The sequence below is a fragment of the Kogia breviceps genome, chromosome 19 (genome assembly GCF_026419965.1).
Source record: "Kogia breviceps isolate mKogBre1 chromosome 19, mKogBre1 haplotype 1, whole genome shotgun sequence".
NCBI lineage: Eukaryota > Metazoa > Chordata > Mammalia > Artiodactyla > Physeteridae > Kogia > Kogia breviceps.
Genome location: NC_081328.1, coordinates 7954321 through 7973181, shown reverse-complemented (window position 1 = coordinate 7973181; position 18861 = coordinate 7954321). Strand labels below are relative to the sequence as shown.

At 49.2% G+C, this 18861-nt stretch overlaps 1 protein-coding gene and 7 non-coding genes across 10 annotated transcripts; 1 reads left to right on the top strand and 7 right to left on the bottom strand.

Annotated features, from left to right (window-relative positions):
- Positions 1-1522: 1522 nt before the first annotated feature.
- Positions 1523-18028, bottom strand: AURKB (aurora kinase B). Of its 3 annotated transcripts, none has more exons than XM_067022129.1 (9): positions 18004-18028; positions 5731-5825; positions 4195-4297; positions 4031-4085; positions 3588-3779; positions 3148-3286; positions 2896-3044; positions 1994-2168; positions 1523-1820 (listed from the first exon to the last, which is right to left on the bottom strand). In XM_067022129.1, the coding sequence occupies exons 2-9, from the start codon at positions 5776-5778 to the stop codon at positions 1647-1649; spliced, it is 1035 nt and encodes a 344-aa protein (XP_066878230.1). In that variant the 5' UTR covers positions 5779-5825; positions 18004-18028; the 3' UTR covers positions 1523-1646. The 3 variants fall into 3 exon arrangements, with proteins under 3 accessions (XP_066878230.1, XP_058903495.1, XP_058903494.1); XM_059047512.2 differs by lacking the exons at positions 4195-4297; positions 18004-18028 and adding exons at positions 3956-3958; positions 6129-6252 and having other exon boundaries at positions 5731-5802; XM_059047511.2 differs by lacking the exons at positions 3588-3779; positions 4031-4085; positions 4195-4297; positions 5731-5825; positions 18004-18028 and having other exon boundaries at positions 3138-3280.
- On the bottom strand, positions 12702-12773 carry TRNAW-CCA (transfer RNA tryptophan (anticodon CCA)). The gene has a single exon. It is a non-coding gene; the product is annotated as a tRNA-Trp (tRNA).
- TRNAG-UCC (transfer RNA glycine (anticodon UCC)) lies at positions 13365-13436 on the top strand. The gene has a single exon. It is a non-coding gene; the product is annotated as a tRNA-Gly (tRNA).
- On the bottom strand, positions 13809-13880 carry TRNAD-GUC (transfer RNA aspartic acid (anticodon GUC)). Its single transcript has one exon. It is a non-coding gene; the product is annotated as a tRNA-Asp (tRNA).
- On the bottom strand, positions 14501-14572 carry TRNAP-CGG (transfer RNA proline (anticodon CGG)). The gene has a single exon. It is a non-coding gene; the product is annotated as a tRNA-Pro (tRNA).
- Positions 17446-17519, bottom strand: TRNAT-AGU (transfer RNA threonine (anticodon AGU)). Its single transcript has one exon. It is a non-coding gene; the product is annotated as a tRNA-Thr (tRNA).
- TRNAS-AGA (transfer RNA serine (anticodon AGA)) lies at positions 17787-17868 on the bottom strand. The gene has a single exon. It is a non-coding gene; the product is annotated as a tRNA-Ser (tRNA).
- A 219-nt stretch (positions 18029-18247) lies between the features above and the next one.
- On the bottom strand, positions 18248-18321 carry TRNAI-AAU (transfer RNA isoleucine (anticodon AAU)). Its single transcript has one exon. It is a non-coding gene; the product is annotated as a tRNA-Ile (tRNA).
- Positions 18322-18861: the final 540 nt, after the last annotated feature.

Genomic DNA, 18861 nt, shown 5'->3' with positions numbered 1-18861 from the left:
AGGATAAGGGACAGAAAATGCACATGTGTATGGTGGCAGTGGAGTGAAAGAATGAAATCTGTACATTTTGTAGCAGGAAAACAATAGATAGAGCCTAAAACTGAAAACTTAAGAAGTAGCAACAGAAGCCTGTGTTTTGGAAATACACTGTAAATACCAAAAACAAAACAAAACCATAAAAGGATTTGGAATAGGCTGTCTGTCTGTGGGGAGAGAGAAATGGGTAGACTGTTGGTTTTTTTTTTTTTTTTTTTTTTAAGCCTTATAACATCATTCAGTTGTTTTAATCTATGGGCGTATGTAGTGGGTTGCATGGTAGCCCCCAAAAAGATAAGTCTGTATCTCAACCTCTGGAACCTATGAATGCGATGTTTTCTGGAAAGGGTCTTTGCAGATGTAATTAAGGATCGTGAGACAATATTATCCTGGATTATCTGGGTGAGCCATAAATCAAATGACTAGTGTTCTCATAAGACACAGAGGAGAAAAGAGAGAAGACAGGAAGGCTGTGTGAAGACAGAAGCAAGAGGTTGGAGTGATGCAGCCACAAGCCACGAAGTGCCCAGAGTCACCTGAAGCTGGAAGACTTTCCCCCAGAGCGTTTGAGGGGAGCATGGCATTGCAGACAACTTGATTGTGGACTCCGGGCCTCCAGAACTGTCAGAGAATACATTTCTGTTGTTTTAAACCACCGGGTTTGTGGTAATTTGTTACAGAAACCCTAGGAATTGAATATAGCATGAGTAACTGAGATGAAAATAAAAACATTTATTGATGTTCTTCACCACATGGCTTAAAAGAACAAATAATCAAATCAGATGCATTAAAAGCATTAGGTGAAAGTCAGCACCTATTCTGATTCAAAAAAACCCCAACAGACTCCACGCTTCCACCGCAGGGGGTGTGGGTTCGATCCCTGGTCGTGGAACTAAGATCCCGCATGCTGTTGCGGCGACCCCAAAACATACACCCAAACCCTTAGCAAACTAGGAAGTGACCAGGCCTTCCTCAACCTGATAAAGGACAGGTATTAAAAATCTACAGCAAGCATCATATATCTAGCAGTGAAACCTTAAACCTTAGGTTAGGAACAAGATGACTGCTTCTATCCACTCCTGTGCTAGATCCTCATCAGAGCAGAAAAACAAACAACTTCTGGGTACAACAATGTTCGATTGCTCCTGGGTCTGCAAGGGTGAACCAGAAGAGGGAAAGAATAGAGGTCAACTAAGAGCAAGTAGTAAGAGAAGGTGGGCAGGGATGGCTGGTGTGCAGGCGTACCAGAGTGGAGCTGAGGTCTCCAGCATCCCCAGGTCTGGGAGTCAGAGCAGGGGAAAGAAAAGACTTGGGGGTGGGGTGGAGCTGACCAGGTTGGGGTTAGAGCTGAGAGGGCAGGGTGCTCCCAGGGGCGGTGCTGCAATGCCAGTCCTGGCACCCGGCATGGGCAACTCCCCAGCCTCCTCCCCACAGGTGACGGCTTCCTTCACAGCAATTTCCACCTGTAAACATCTACACTCATCAGTACAAAAAGGTTCAGCCTTTATTAGATAAAGAGGAGGTAGAAGACAGATGCAGGAACAGGCCAGGGACCCCTGTGCTCCTGACTACACATATACAGACACAACTGAGAAAATGACAGGGACAGTTCAGGGGACAGACTGAAGGGCAGACGGGGGCAGCACCCTCCGGGAGTGGGCCCGGACCCAAGGGTGGGCTGAGACCTGAGCCAGTGGCAGGCGTTCTGAGGGGTTATGCTTGAGCAGCTTGGAGATAAGGTCCTGGGCTCCCGCAGGCATGGAAGGGGGGAACTTCAGGTCCACCTGCAGAGGTAAAGGACAAGGAGGCCCCCAGCTTTCATCCTGGATGCTTTCCCTTCACTGCCCATTCTATCTGGCGAGTGACGTAAGCCCCACAACTACGATATGCCCACTCCCTGCCCCTGGCCCCTGGGCCAGCACAGACCCCAGCCAGGCACCCGGGGCTAGCCTCCCACCTTGACGATGCGCCGATACGTCTCGTTGTGGGAAACACTCTCGAAGGGGGGGTTTCCCACCAGCAGCTCGTAGCAGAGCACCCCGATGCACCACAGGTCCACCTTCTCGTTGTGCGTGCGCCCCTCAATCATCTCTGGGGGCAGGTAGTCCAGGGTGCCACACATTGTCTTCCTCCTGGGGGGGGGGGGTGAGTGGGCAGGGGTCCCAGATCCAGACCTTCTCTCCTTTCCCTGAAGCTTGACGGGGAGCCCAGAGACCCCGGGATGGGCCAGGGGAGTGTTCCAACCAGGCTCTGACAGAACCTTTGGGGTAGGAGTGGGGCGGAGACATACGCGAAAGCCCCAGAGGTGGGCTCACACACTGCCTCTGCGTTTCCACACTGAGGGCTGTTATGTTAAAATAATCAGATGTGAGGGCAATGTTCACCTTAGAATTAAAGGAAAAATCTCAAATGTCCATCAAGCACACATCCTGCTTACATTGATCAGGCTCCATGTCTACTATGCAATATTATGAAGGCATTAAAAATGACGTGGGAGTATTCTCAGTGATACAGCAAGAAGGTCCCAACGTATTTCAAGTGAGAAACCTGGGTGGCAAAGCTGAGTTTCCTATTTTGGGTTTTTTTTTTTTTTTTCTTTTTGGTTGCACTGCGTGGCTGGCAGGATCTTAGTTCCCCAACCAGGGATCGAATCCCGGGCCAAAACAGTGAAAGTGCAGAGTCCTAACCACTGGACGGCCAGGGAATTCCCAGAGAGCCTCCTATTTTTGTAAAGATATTGCTGTGTCTGTATATTTACATGAGAACAACCCAAAATGTCTCTGGGTAACAAGATCTGGAGTGGTTTTAGTTTGAATGTCCCAGCCTCACACCCAGGGCCAGCCTCCTGGCCTACCATACCTCAGGGAGGGGGCGTGTACAGACCAGCCGAAGTCGGCAATCTTCAGCTCTCCCTGGAGCCCCAAGAGCAGATTCTCTGGCTTTATGTCTCTGTGAATCACCTTCTTCCCATGGCAGTATATCAGAGCATCTGCCAGCTCCTCCATAATCTGGGGGGGCCAATGACAGGCAGTCAGACAAGGATGGACTTCGGGCTGCAAGCAGCGTCCCCCCAGCCTCCGGCCGGTGCCCCAGGTGCCCACCCGCCCCGACCGTGGCTGTTCGCTGCTCGTCAAAAGTGCGGCTCTTCTGCAGCTCCTTGTAGAGCTCCCCCCGGGGGGCATACTCCAGAATCAAGTAGATCCTTCGCCGGTCGTAGAAATAGTTGTAGAGACGCAAGATGTTGGGATGCCTGGGAGAGGAGACAGAGGGAGCATCAGGCTGTATCCTGGCATAAGGAAATGGGAAAGATGACAGGGCCCACTGTGGCAAACTGGGTCAGCCTTGGGCCAGGCAGGGGACACCAGGCTGGCGGTGCTAAGGGGGAACTGGACGCGGCTCTCTGGGTTCAAGGCTCTGGCCAGGATCGAGAGCTCCTTGGGGCTGCCTGACCACAGCTGCAGAGAGGACAGTCCGGATATGGTGGGATTGGAAGAGGAGCCGGGGGTTGAGGTGCCAGGGGCACTCTGGCTCGAAGGGGCTTCGACCCGTACTGCAGATGGGCCTGGATTTCGATCTCCCTGCGTAGCTGATGCTCCACACCCTCCTTCTCTATCTGAGACTTGAAGAGGACTTTGAGCGCCACGATGAAACGGCTTTTCTTCTCCCGAGCCAAGTACACATTTCCAAACTTGCCTTTGCCCAGAGGACGCCCAATCTCGAAGTCGTCGATTGTGAAGGAACGCCTGTTTGGGGTGGGGGGTGGGGGGGGTAGTAGGCAGCTGAGTACTGGTTAGTCGGTCCTCTGAGGTGTTTGCCTTCTCCCTGCACCTCGGCCCATCCTGCCCGCAGCCCTGTTTCTCTTCCAGGGGAGCTGAGGCTGGATCAGGCTTTCTTGCCTCCCTGTTCCTCCTGCCCTTACCTTCTACCGCCCCCATTTCCTACCTGTTCACTGTCCCTCCCCCTCTCTTGCCACCCCAAGGCTTGGGGCGCTTACATTGAGAAGCTGGGGGTCCCACTGTTGTTCTCCACCACCTTCTGGAGAGGGGCAGCTAAGGAAAGAACAGGGAAATTGAGGCCATCCTTTGACATTTTCATCCCCGTCCACCTTTCCCGGACCCTAGTCCCCTCAGGTCGATGCCCTCCCCTTGTCCTAGTTACCTGTGGACTGGGCATTGGAGCGGCTCATGAGGACAAGCGCAGATGGGGTAACAGGCTCCTTCCGGAGGACTCTCTGGGGCAGGGTGTTCAGGCCAGACTGAGCCTGAGAAGGACCAGGGCGGGGAGCTCTGAGAGTGCCTTTATCCCAGTGACCGGGTTGGAATGTGCTACAAGCAGCATTTCAGGACTTGCTCTAAAGCCACCCACCCGCCTACCCCATCCCCAGTTCAGAGAGGAACACTGAGACCACGATTTTGCTACTCAGCCCCAAGACTCTGCTCAGAGTTCCATATCAAATGAGTTATTAATAAACAACCTAAGTCAGCCTAAGATAGGGACTTACCCTCACACCTAACCTCTCACCTCTCTGGCCCTGGCCCACTCCACATTCTCAGGCCCAAGGCTGTCCAACCTTCAAAGTCTTGTCCATAACACCATTCATTTACCCAGCCCCCCACTCCAGGGGGCAGTACAGGCTGAGGTCATTAACACACACACTTCAAGGAGTTTTAGCACAGCGGTATTCTCACGGTCCCCTAAGCTCAGTCTGTGAAGTCTCAGATAAGGTCCTTGGGGCCTTGAGTGTTCAGCAAATCTCAGCATTTACCCCTTTGCAACAACAGGCTTTAGGGACACCGAGGGCTACGCTAATGGCCCTGGACCACTTTTCACTTTCAACTTCTGAGTAATACACACCCCTTTTTTTTTAGGAGTGACCAGTGTAGCCATGACAATGTTTTCTCATTCAGCTTCCACTATTGACAGCCTCATTCAGAGCTTCACCAACCAGGGAGGCAGCTGGCGGACAAGGGGACATACGGAACGCCCCCCCCTCCCCGGATACTCAAGCCCCACAAACAGAGAGCAAAGCCCATGCAGGGCCCCTTCTTTCTCCTTTAGCCAACAGAGGAAGAAAGCCTCAGTGCCCCTACAGACCTGTTTGCAAACAGTGATATTAGCATGGCATTTACAAATAAGCAAGTTGAACAAAATGGAGTGCAGAAATAGATCCACATATATGTGGGAATTTAATATATATAATAAAGGTAGCATTTCAAATCAGAAGGTAGACTCTTCAGTGAAAGGTGTTGGGACAACTGGAAAATAAAGCCATTGAATGCTCTTCACACCAGTCGTTAAAATAAATTCTAAATTCTTAAATTTAGACTTGTCCTGGACCTTTCAAACTTATATACTTATCTAAATCCTTCCAGAGTCTATTTCTATTTCCTGCCTAGCCTATTTTTTCAGGACAAGGGTTGGGAATCATGGCCAAAAGGCCAGACCCTGCCTGCTCAGTCCCAGATGTCATCTGGATGTGACAAATAGGCTCAGCTCTGCAGAGGTCCTCACAGGCTGGTCAAACTCAAGTTGGCAGCACCTGATAGGATGTGGCTACAAATGACCAGACTGGGGCCCATAAACTGGTGCAAAGCCGGGAAGAAAGTGGTAAGAGGATCGCCCTCTGCAGACCTCAAATCTGCAAGCGGGACCTCGACACGCGGGTGGGGGGAGGGGAAGTGGGAAAGCCCTTACCGTCTGCCTGCCGTAGGGCCAGGGGTAGGCGTTCTCCTTCTGGGCCATCCTTAGAATGGAAGGGGGAGGGAACTGGGCAGAAAAGAGATGCAGAGCTGTGAGAAGCAGAAAAAAGGGAGAGAGAGAGAGTGAGGGGTCGGACGGATCTAGCCGGAAGCGCTTGTCTGGGGCTGGTGAAAGGGAGCAGGTTTACAAGCTGGCCTCATCAGGGCGCATCCCGGAGCTCGCCTCGCTGCCCAAGCCCTGCTACCGGCCTCACCCCTTTCCAGGACCCTCTCTCCACTTTAGAGCAACCAGCAGCCCGGCAGAGTGCGCGCGGGCCCGCTCAACGGACCCCCCGACCTACCGGATCACCTGGCCTCTCCCGGCGCAAGGCCCCCGAAAGGAAGACAGCTCACCCGGAGCCGGCGGCACAGCCACCTCCCTGGCCGCTGGGAAACAACTGAACCTGCCCGGCCGCGCCCACGCAGGGGTCCTTTCAAATCTCCCGCCCTGGCCCCATTGGCTGAGCACGCCGCCCATGCCCAATCCTCATTGGCTGGATGTCCCACTACGTAGCCCGAGGGGCCCAATGGAAAAGGTGGAATGCGAGCGCCGGAGCAGCTCGGGTTCCGGCTTCGGAAAGTTTCCCTCGACCCCCGAAATAGTCTCATGGGTTTTTGTTTTGTTTTGTTTTGTTGTTTTGTTTTGTTTTGTTTTGTTTTGTTTTTAAAATTTAAGTCATCGATAGGAATTTATCCTTGGGTATATGTATGAACTAGGGTTTAACTTTGTTTTCTGCCAGAGAGCCAGTTATGCCAGCACATTTGTTAAACAAACTGCACCATTCCCAAGGGAATTTAAATGCTACCCTTGATGTACTAAGTCAGATTCTCTATTCAAGTTTTATTGCTTGTTCGTTTGCATGTGTGTTTATTCTTTTTTTTTTTAAGTTTTAAATAACTTATTGAACTACAGTTGATTTACAATGTTGTGGGGGTTTTTGCTTTTTTGGCTGCATCGGGTCTTTCTGGTGCGCAGCCTTCTCATTGTGGTGGCCTCTTGTTGAGAAGCACGGTTCTAGGCACCGGCTTCAGTAGTTGTGGCTCGTGGGCTCTAGAGCGCAGGCTCAGTAGTTGTGGCGCACGGACTCAGTTGCTCCGGGGCACGTGGGATCTAACCCCCGGCCAGGGCTCGAGCCTGTGTCCTCTTCATTGGCAGGCGGATGCTTAATCACTGCACCACCAGGGGAGTCCGTGTGCGTTTATTCTTATGTCATTATTATTTTGTTCTTTTGAGTCTTTCACTCACATTCCTAATAAGATTTTTCTACCAGAGGACCTTTCTCTGCGGGTCCCCTGACCAAGGCCACATTGCTTGGACCCACTCGCACTTTTCTCCTTCTTGCCGCACTCCCTTCTCTGCTCTTTCTGACGCCAAATTTCATTATTGGGTTAAATAAATAGATTTGGGGACCTTCTATGAAATAACTAGTGGATATTTGTAAATACTGCCTGTCCAGCACCTTTCATCTTTCTTCTAATAATAACACTCTAACTTCGCTTTAGGGAACCACCTGTCTCCCCATTCTGTGTTGTTGGTTTCTGTTGCTGCCAACCCCAAATCGCTAACTTGATGGAGACACATTGTAGGGGACTTTGTGGTTATCTAGCCAGCATCCGTTCTCCCAGCGATTCCCACTTCCTGAAAGCAACTAGAGTTTTGTGGGTCTGAGAGGGAAGCTGCCCCCATCCTAGGTCCAGGAGTGGGCCCTGTCTGATTTACACCAGTCAACACCCTTTATTCTGGGATCATGGTCACTGGTTCGGGGATAAGCGTGTGACCTTAGTGAGTCAGTTAGTGGAATTTTAGGATTCTTGTCCAGAATGCTGGACAGAAACTCCTTGTCTCCTGCTGGAACTGGACAAGAAAGCACATAGCCTGCATTTCTGGTGGTGGTGCTCCTGCAGGGAGCAGGCTGAGTACGAAGCTGACATTGTAGACGGCAGAAGAGAGGCCTGGGAAGAACCCGAGAACTTGATGACAATGTTGAACCTCTGGATGCCTATTTCAGCCATTTCCTTCCATGACCCAATAGCTTTCCTTCTCTAATGCATTGAGTTAAGAGTTCTGTTATTTGCTGTTAAAAGCATACTAACTGACACACATCTACAGACCTAGAGCGTTTGTAGTCATTTGGGTTGAATGATGCAAAACTACTGACAGTCAGTCATTCTGACCTACAGAAAATACCAGTTTCATATGATTCAACCCAATGTAAATGAAATAAGTCCTAATGGGTTTCTAGATCAGTTCACAGCTTTTGACTGCAAGTAACAGGAAACTCAGTTAACAATGGCATAAACAGTAGACATCTATTTTCTCTTACATAACAAGAAATCAGAAAGTAGATAGTTGGCTCAGGAACTGAACAATGTTAGAGATCTGGATTGGCCTCTCTGTGATTCTCTTAACATTTTCCCTTATGATTGCAAGATGGATTCCAACAGTCTCTGTCTCTTTTATCAGGAAAAGCAGAAGCCTTTCTGAAAGTTCCCAATATGGGAATTCCCTGGCTTCCCAGTGGTTAGGGCTCGGTGCTTTCACTGTCATGGAGCCCTGTCTGATCCCTGGTTAGGGAAGTAAGATCCCCACAAGCCCCAAGGAGCAGCCCCCCCAAAAAAGTTCCCAGTAGATATCTCCTTGCCTAGAGCTGTGTCACATGACTACTGCAAAGGAGGCTGATAACCGTGCGTATCTCTTCCAGCCCCCACAGTTAAAGCAGACAGGGGCTGTGGTGGTAGAAATAGGCATGTGCCACTGGAGGTACAGTGCTGTTTTCACTCAGGGTCAGCCCAACCCCGCTTCCCAAGATCAAGGAGCCCATTTCAATTTCAGCGCCTTTATCAACATATTTGGCATAGAGTGACTAGCTAATGAAGAGCTTTATAAAAATCCTGTCACTTGCAGTATACTTTGTGCCTCATAATCGAGTGAAGGGAGACTTCTAGAATCTGTCAGGGAAACAGTGCATGGGTGGGATATGCCTGTTAGATCCCATACAGTATCTCTGTCCCCTGGAGTCTTTAAATTCCCACCTGCACATTATGTCGGAAGACATTTGCCCTTTCAGGAATAGTTGATGGGCCAGCATAAAATCGAGATTTGCATTATTCACAAAAAACAAAGCAAGACAAAACCTATCTGTTCTAGCAGCTAGGCAACTATCAGCTGCCTGTTCAAGTTAGTGAATCAAATCTCTGTTATTTACCCCAGTGCTCCTCAAACGATCTATAGGGAAGAACCAGCCTTAATTATTGTCAATCTATCACAGATTGATACTTTTATAAAATACAATAAAAATGAGTTCCTTGAAAAATGAAATCTAAAAAATATAAAAATAACAAGCTCACTTTTTTTTTTTTTTTTGGTTATAACCAGCATTTATAAAAGTACTCTGACAAATGCTGTAAGAGTTTTAAAATACGTAGCTCTCAAATTCTATACTCATCTCGGACATAAAAGTAACAGTTCATGAAGTGGCACCAGTCTGTGGGCCACACTGGTACCAGCAATCTACCTCCAGTGCAGCCCCATCCCAAACTGTGGTCTGTTCTCTTTGGTGAGGCAAGCTCAGCATCCACTCTCCCGCAGGGATTCTCTAGGTTTATAAAGATGTGAATGAGCAAATTCCTCCAAGTCTAACTCTTTTCTTCTTTCCTCTTGCTTTGCTTTTTGCCTCCCAGTTCCTTTTAGATTGGGGATTCTGGCTACTGGCCAAGGAACATTGAGAGGTGTCCTTGAGGGGCAATTGTCACTATTCTACTCGCAGAGCTGAATTTTCCAGTGACTGGGAAGGGTCAGAATGTAGCATTTTCCAAAGATCAGGCTGGATGGCTGGGATACTGTAATGTTTGTGAGGCATACATGTCAGTCCTTTTATTTCTGATAATGGAATATCCCCCAAAGAAATGTATTTACTTGTCTATGCCGGGTCTTAGTTGTAGCATGCATGAGGGGATCTATTTCCCTGACCTGGGATTGAACCCGGGACTCCTGAATTGGGAGCGTGGAGCCTTAACCACTGGACCACCAGGGAAGTCCCCCCTCCCCCCTCTCCCCCTCTCTCCCCTCCCTCACAAAGCAATTTCAAGACATGAATTGTCATCGTCAGCCAATAAGCCCCTTCCAGGGACAAGGAGTAGTAGACTCAGAAGGTTCTGGAAGGGCATTGTTGGAGGAGCCTAGCCAATACTCCCCATGTCTCCCCACTAAGTTGTCCTCCTCAAGGTAAACCTGAGGCAACGCTGATGAGTTGAGTAGGTGCATCAAGACCTGGCTGCTCTCCTCCATCCAGACTCCTCCCGAGCATTCCCAGGTCAAACATCATCGCTGGGGTTTGCTCTTGGCCATTAGAGCCCAAGTGTTCGTCTTTGGTACTAACTGCAGGCCTGGACCAAACATCCCTGCCACGGAGACTGAGGCCTGAGGCCCCCTCCGGGTCCATGTGCACGTCCTGAGGGACTGGATCAGCAGGGACAGTGCCGCTGCCCATGTGGCAGGACAAGAAGCTTCTACACTACACTCTGATGCATCGTAAAATGTTTTATTGAAGTGTACATACTGGAAAATGTACAGCTGGACAAATTTTCACCAGCTGAACACCTCTGGGTAACCAGCACCCAGATCAAGAAACAGAATATTTTCAGCACCCCAGAAGGACCCCCAGCCTTCTTTCCAAGTCACTCCCCACCTGTCCCAAGAGTAACCACTGTCCTGACTTCTAACCCACATACTGGTTTTGCCCTTTGTGCAAATGGGATCACACAGTATATATTCTCTGGCACCTGACTTTTCTCATTCAACATTATGTTTGTGAGATTTAACCATTCTGTTGATGTATTGGTTTTTAAATATACATGAACATGATAAAATCTACACAGACTAGTTAAAAGTAAGTCTCTCAGTTCCCCGGTGGTCCAGTGGTTAGGATTCAGCAATTTCATTGCCTGGACGGGGTTCAATCCCTGGTCAGGGAAATGAGATCCTGAAAGCTGCAGCGTGGCCAAAAAAAACAAAACAAGTGCAGCAACAGATAAATATCATATGATGTTGCTTATATGTGGAATCTAAAAAAAATGATACAAATGAACTTACTTACAAAACAGAAATAGAGTCACAGACGTAGAAAACAAACATGGTTGCTGGGGGAGGGGGATTGACACATACACAATACTATATATAAAATAGGTAACTAATACGGCCCTACTGTATAGGGCAGGGAACTCTACTCAGTACTCTGTAATGGCCTATATGGAAAAAGAATCTAAAAAAGAGTGAATATATGTATATGTATAACTGATTCCCTTTGTTGTACAGCAGAAACCAACACGACATTATAAATCAACTCTACTCGAATAAAATTTTTTTTTAATGTAGAAGGAAAGATAGAATGAGAAAATTACTATTTTGTATCTCCTTAAAGGGGCCCTGTTCTGGGTGGACACCGAGGAGGGGATGCAGGATTACCGACTGCCAACTTCACACTCCTTCCGCGATAGGTTACCGACGCTCCTAAGCTGTCCCCTTGCTAAGTCATCAGCGGTTCTCAAATCGAGGACACTTGGCTTCTGCAACAAAGGCTGGCGGACTGTCAGCCTCAGTCTTGAGACACGTAACACAGTGACCACTCTGGCAGAAGGCGGTCCTGGGACTAGGGAGAGGAGGGGAAGGCGAGGCACAGATTCCAGCCTGGGTGGGCGGCTGCTTTGTGCGCTGTGGTGAGACGGCTCAAATTCCTCTCCTGCAGCCCAAGCTTGTGACACTAACAAAAGGCGCTATTAGTTAAGGAAAGAGATGTCAAGGAAGAAATTCCCCACTGGGAAAGACAAGGCCTGTGGAGTGGATGGCTTAAATTTCTTCGTTGTTGTTTTTTTTTCAATATACCAGAAGCAGCAAAAATACATATAGCTCTGGACTTCTAGTGACGGCAGTGAAGTCTGGAGAATATTTGTATGTAACGCAAATTAAATACAAAATATTTGTATTTAATACCCTATGTTCTACCGCATGGAGGGAACATCAGAGATGATTAAAGCCATAAAAAAAAAAAAAAGAAATTGAACTGAATACAAGAACACGGTAATGGAAACATAATTGTTTTTTAAAAAGAGAGGAAACGAAAGAAAAAAGAAAGATCGCTTTTAGTTGAAAACGTAACAAAAGCAGTACAGTTAGCTGTTTAGCTAAGGGGAACTTTTAACCCTGGAACTGGAGTTTCAGGAATTCATGTCATAGACCAAATTCATCAGAGGCCAAAAAAAAAAAAAAAAAAAAAAAAAAAAAGGATGTACATGGTAACACTTTAAATAATGAGAAAAAAATGTAGATAACCAGCAGACAACCAGAATGTCTAACTTTAGAAGAATTGCTTAATAACTTACAGCATTGTCCTTGAAGTCAGATGTTCAATAAAATTATAATTATAAAGATAATAGAATCCTATTCCTATTACAATGATAAGTGAAAATACTGGAGTACAAGATTATGGACACCCCTGGCAAGTGGAACTTAAATTGCCAAAAATTAAACCACTGGTTTAGGAGGATTATGAATTATCATTATTACTTTAAAATTATTCATTATTGCTACATTCTTTTCAATAAAGAACATTTATTGCTCCAAAATACATTTTCATAACAAGAATTGGTGACTGTTTATGAACAATTTCTGTGTTAGGATATCTAAAATATCTATGAGATTAAAGGTATTATTATTTTAATTGGTTGATTTGATGGAAACTGTAAGATGAAAATAAAAGTTCCAAAATTTGTATTTTAGTAGAAAACTCAGATACTTTAGGGAAAAAAAATCCCAGAAACACTCAGGTTCCTTTTTTTTTTTCATATAACAACACAAGGTTCTTTTGTTTCTTTCGCGAAAAAGAATCTCACTTGACTTGCAAAACTGTTCAGCTACCGAAAATAACCGCTTGACCCCGACGTGATTTGAACACGCAACCTTCTGATCTGGAGTCAGACGCGCTACCGTTGCGCCACGAGGCCTTTCCGAAGCCGCCGTTCGACGGATCTCGTGAACAGATGCATCGTCAGCATCAAGGGGCGGAGTTTTATTCTCAGGCCCCGCCCGGCCCTTTGTCAGAGCGGTTCTCCGAGCCGCCAGTGGGCTAGATGCGCGCGCACCAAGGGATTAACCATCCTCCTCTGGACAAATTGGGTTTAGACGCACTTGGTTTAAGGCCCAATTCTTTAACCTTGGTACACATTGAGCTCACTCAACAGAGAAATTACTTAATGTGTTTGAGATTTATTTTGGGGGTTAATAAAGTGTCGGTGCAGATCTGGCGCCCTGGATAAATCTTAGATTTAATCCCAGCTCTTCCCCTATTTGGCTTCTCTTGACTTTAGTTTCCTCGTCTGTAGACTGGGTATAATCAAACAGTCCCTCGCGTGGTGACTGGAACTCACTGGCGGTGCAGAGAGCCAAGCGCCGCTCACACGTGAGTGCCTTGCACACTGCACCCGTTACTTCTGTGTCGGTGTCGCTTTCGTCCGTTCCTCGCCTATCACTCAAGCCACGACCCTGTAGATCTAACTCAGTATTTTGGAACTTCAAAAAGCACGCGTAAGAGCGGAGCGTTGGTGGTATAGTGGTGAGCATAGCTGCCTTCCAAGCAGTTGACCCGGGTTCGATTCCCGGCCAACGCACAGTGCTGTAAGCCTTTTCCCCACCCCACCCCCGAATTACGCGTGACGGTGTTTTGCTGTTTTGTTTGCCTTCTTGTGTTTTTAAAATTATCGTCAATGAACGCGTCTAATAAGCTTATTGAACGGCGAGAATAATGGCCAGTAAACCTATTAAATAGAATAATTAATTTAGCCACACATTTAAAATACGAGTTACTTGAAATAAAACAAACATGAAATTTAGAATGTGAGCTTGAGAGTCAGGACAAACCCTCTCCTTCTGCTTTCCTTTTTCTTCCCGTCTTCTTTTTATCTTCATCTTAGTGCCCGGGATGGATACTTCCGAAGTAAGTTAAGATTTAGTGGCTGTAAGCAAAAAAAAGCTCAGCCTTCCTCCCCGTCGGGGAATCGAACCCCGGTCTCCCGCGTGACAGGCGGGGATACTCACCACTATACTAACGAGGAAAGAGATAAACACCCCCTTGCTCCAAATGCTTGATCTGCTATCTTCACCGAGCGCGGCGTGCCAATGACGAAGTTCCTGTGGATGCTGTCCCTCCGTCCACTAAGAAATGCTGACCCAAACCTATACATGTTCTAGACCATAACTGAGCGCGAGTCCCCAGAAGGGCTTAAACGAGCAGGAGTGACCGAGAGACAGAAGGCCTCCAAGCCTGCAGAGACCTGAATTCTGACAGTCCTGGGGCTCTCCCAGACATTAACCCTAAATAGGTCCCAACCCGTTTCACTAACTGTCATCCACTACTATAAGCTGACGGACATCAATCAAACCGAAACCAGGCTCTGGCGGCCGAGGAGTAGCATCAAGTAGGAAGGAGGTGAGCAGAAAGCGAGCGTCTTGCACATGTCAAGAGGTGCCTTCCCTCTTCCTGGCACTCTGGGAAGGACTGCGCGCTGCGAGCCTCTTCCTGCCACCCGGGGGTCCACTCAGAACAAAAGAAGAGCTCCCGGTACACCTCCTTCAAGCCCTCAGTTCACTCTGATCGCTTTGCAGCCCAGCCTCTTCAGCGCCGTTCCAAGTAACAACCGCCTTGGGGCTCTGGTTTCCGCAAAATTGAAAGGCCGGGCTCGTCCGGGATTTGAACCCGGGACCTCTCGCACCCGAAGCGAGAATCATACCCCTAGACCAACGAGCCGACGTACAGTAACGACCGCGGACGACTTTAGAGGTCGTCCCAGGCTTTCTGCAGTCCTAGGACTGTGATTCACCGCGGCCTGATCCTGGCACGCGGTCAGGGACCGCCCGCCCCGACGCACAATACTCTGGAGCTGGGGTCTGGGAATCTCTCGGCTCCAGAGCCGCGAGCTCCGGCTCCTCCCAGGAAATAACGTCGGGGAAGTGGGAGGGAGTGGTCTCGGCCTCGGCCCCGAGCAGCCCACCAGGACTGCCTCGAGCACCCGTGTGCCCGCTCCCTACGGTCACTTACTTGGCGCCACTCCGTAGTCCGGAGTCTCGACTCTTCCTGCCTCCGCCCGCCGCTCTCGGACCCAGCCCCCGGCGCAGAGCTTTGAAGACTAGCGGTAGAGTTGCCTGGTTGGGGACAGTTAATGAGTCCTGAGGTCTCTCTGGGAACACCAGCCCCTCTTTCTGTCCCTGCGTCTGTCCATCCTTCTGGAGTGACCGACACTTCGATAGCCCACAGTCTCCCCAGACCGCAGGGTAGTGCCCAGGCGAGGGAATAATTCCTGGGGCCGAGAAGACCCACGCAGGAGGCGTCATTGAGATGAGTGGCTGGCGAGGTCAGGTGGGGGATGGGCTTTCCAAACTGTGCGAGCTTCTAAGCTTTTAATACACTCGCCGTGCTCTCACATGGGAGTCGCCAAGAGTCCTGGCAGGATCTGGTGGGGTCAGTTGCCAGCTACCGTGTTCCCGCAGGTCGGTTCCTGTTCTGGAGTGTCTTCGCAGGAGGGTTCTGATCGGCCCCTGAACTCGACCCCCCGGTAGCATCTCTGGGCTGAACCGTCTTGTTCCATAGCCCAGTCGTGTGATTTGTGGGCCCATCTCTTCTTAAGGCCCTACCCATAGATACTTTGGTGGAGGGGAGTTCAACGAAGGGTTCAGCTCTTTGCCTTTTCTTTCCCAGGTGTCCCTGGCCAGACGGCGGGGGAGGGCAGCAGGGAACAGCCCATCCTTTCCCGTCGGCATCCCAGGCCTTTCAGGTGTGTGAGGAGTGCTCAGGGCTGATCTGGCATCTCCCTCCTGCCACCCTTTTCCATTTCCTGTCTCCCTCCTCTTGGGCGCCAGCCTTCCCCGAGTCTCTAGTCACCTCTGTCTTACCTGGTCTCCCGCACTTAATCTGCACAGAGGTGGAAGCCTAAATTCCTTATAGAACATGATGAAAGCTGTGGCCACCTTTTCTAGAAAAATCCGTACAATATCTATGGACCCCACTTTTAGAATCCAAGAACTAAGACGTAAACAACTGATGTTGTTTCTACCTTGGTGCGAGTATTTCACATTTTAACAGGAGTCAAAGCTTTACACGGAAACATTGAGTTCTAAGGTATAACTGTGGGCAGTCACAGTTGTTTGAAAGAGATAGGGTGAGAAAGAGTGAATTTGAGAAGGTAGTAACCCTTCCCCTCAGCACTTCCCTAAAGTGGAACCCTGGCAACATCCTGAATTGCTTCTCCCTTTTCTTCCGACTCCACATCCTATCAGTTACTGAATCCTGTAGTGTTTTTTATACTAAACATGTCTCGAATTCATCCCCTCCTCTCCATCTCTCTGTAGCTGCGCAGGTGCAAGTCTTTGACGTTTCTATAACCAACCCCCCAAAGTCCTCTCCCCTCCTATACTGATCCCTTACGTTATTCTTCTGTGTAGCATTTATCTAGCATATTACATAATTTACTTTCAAAAACATTTTTTGTTGTGCTTATTGTTCCCTGCTGTATTCCCAGGGCCTAGAATAATGGTTGTTACAGAGTATGGAGTTGTTGAATGGAACACAGGCAAATTTCCATGTCTTTAAGACGTAGCTCGCCTCCTCCAGAAAGCCTCCCCTGATCACTCTCCACTCTCGGGTCCGATGAGATGCCACTTCTCTTGCCCATGTTCTCACGGTGCCCTGTCCCTGCCCTTGGTGCACTGTGTCTGACTGTGCCTTCCTATGAGAAAAGGGGTTTGCCTTATTCATTTGGTTATGCACAGCGTGCAGCTCAGTGCTTGGCACAAATCTGGTCCCGGTGGCGCTGTGTCACTTACTTGACTTGTCACCTCGATATGCCAATTCCTTCAAGCCAAACTTGTGCTCAGACATCTTGCAGTGGTTGCTGGGCAAAGGATGGTGTCCAGACCTTTCTGCCTAACTTCCAAGGAGGTTTAGGCCCTGTCAGCGGCCCACGGATCCTAATTCTTGCCTCCTTCTCCGTAGCATTTGCTTCTACTCTCACACGCCCGGCTTCAGTGCTCCAGAAATGTGTTCTGCCCTTCCACACCAGGCTCTCTGGAGGCCCCACCGGGACTATGCTCTCTTCCAGTCCCACTCAGTCCGCAGGGTCCCAGCCCTTACGCGCCCTCTTGCAGGAAACCAGATGGCGCAATGCCAGCCAGTATCTCCTGCTAATTCCTAACCCTGACTACCAGCTTGTGAATACAGCTGTCCGTGAAGGGCCTGGTACAGGAACTGCTTATAGAAGACGCACCCCTCCCTCGATTTTTTAAATTAAGAGAACTATAATGAAGAACCAAACAAAACGAACCGACTTAGGTTCTTGCGGGTAGGACCAAGGCAGTGCGACGGCTGCTAGGGCTGGCCCACCAGCACCAGCGGGGTGTCATCCGCTTTGCAAAGGAAGGAGTAGGCCTGCGCTGGGTTCCCGCCCTGGTCACGGCGCAAGCTTTTGGAGCAGTCTACGGGAAAAGGCAGCTCCTCTCAGCAGGAAGTGAGTGCGGAACTGGAACCCTTGCGTCCTCTAGTCTAAAAGCAATTGATAAATTCATTAGCGTGTAAGGATTCAAAGACAAAAGAGATCCATGACTTTTCTTTTGGAGTCGGCTAATTAAAGGCACCGCTGGGATTCGAACCCAGGATCTCCTGTTTACTAGACAGGCGCTTTAACCAACTAAGCCACGGCGCCGAAGGCGTCAGAGGGTTTTCTGCAGGGATATACACATGTGTACCGCCGGGAGGCTGGTCACAACTTAGATAGTTCTAAAATTAATTTTGACAAATCATTATGTTTGATGTCAAACGTCCATTCAAGAGCTGCCCCGGATATTGAAAGATGTAAACGAAAGACCGCAACACTAGCTAGATGTGCGTGGTTGGAGTATGCCTGTCGCGCCGATCGGATAAGTCCTCCGTGAGACCTAGAAAGTGCGCGTCGGGGAAGGAAAAAGGAACGCGTAGTCGGCAGGATTCGAACCTGCGCGGGGAGACCCCAATGGATTTCTAGTCCATCGCCTTAACCACTCGGCCACGACTACGTACTTGTCACAGGGTGGCTTGCTCTAAGCCTTTCTTAGTCTGACAATTTCGCGTTTCCAGGGTTACGAGACCGTTCGGCGAGAACACCAGGGGACAGAATTGTAATCGACCTTCCGCTTGCGGCCTCGCCCCACCTTTCTGGGACCTTCGTCCCGGGATCTTCCCCATTCTCTCGCCCGCCTCCAACAGTGCGCTCCCAGGGAAGAGTAGACGTGGCAGCCGCTCCCAGCCCAGGGAGCGCCCTTCCGATCGTTGGAGTGAGTGCGCAACTCAGGTTTTAAAAGTAGTGGTTTCGCTGTCGTTTGTGATTGGGAAAGTAACTAGCTCCGGTCGGAAACTTCCGGCTCCGGCTACGGGAGGGAGTAAAAGTAACCCTCTTGGCCCGTACGGGGATCGAACCCGCGACCTTGGCGTTATTAGCACCACGCTCTAACCAACTGAGCTAACCGGCCAGGTGTTAAACAGCTCGCCTTCGAATCTTCACATATGTATCACTGAAGTACACACAAGTCCATCTTCAAATGCTCAAAAACTTTGGTGTGTGGCAGCAGCCACGATCCAAAGACCTCTCAAATACGAACTAAAAGAGATCCCTAATGCAAAGGAAGGAACGTACAGCTCTGTACAGCGCTTGGCGGTACCGCTAGGCTCTCCCGCTCTATCTAGCAAGCAGCTCCCAGGAAAGAAACGACAGAACACCAGCCAAATGCATGAGCATCTCCAAATGGCTGCTCCTGCAACCCCTAACTCTGTAGGTTCTGACTAGGAACTCCTGCCAGTCGCATGGTGTTGATCAAGTATCTGCCTTAGGCCTGGCGCACAGGACACCCACAGCACTGACCCCTTGACTGGGGTTCCACATTACGAGTTCCTCCCACGCCCCTCCTAATGCTTGGTGCTCCCCTCTCTCCATAACCACCTTGTATCGATACTTAGCAACAACTCCAGGCTTGACTTCTTCCTGGGCCCAACCTCGCTGACTGAGGCCATCA

What these genes read in the sequence shown, in the direction of transcription:
- AURKB (XM_059047512.2), bottom strand. Translation starts at nt 6,252, where the DNA reads ATGGGCGGCGTGCTCAGCCAATGGGGCCAGGGCGGGAGATTTGAAAGG. An exon ending in GGCTGTGCCGCCGGCTCCGG is followed by an intron (nt 5,803 to 6,128) that starts GTGAGCTGTCTT and finishes TTTTCTGCCCAG; the next exon opens with TTCCCTCCCCCTTCCATTCT. An exon ending in ACGAGCAGCGAACAGCCACG is followed by an intron (nt 3,045 to 3,147) that starts GTCGGGGCGGGT and finishes TGGCCCCCCCAG; the next exon opens with ATTATGGAGGAGCTGGCAGA.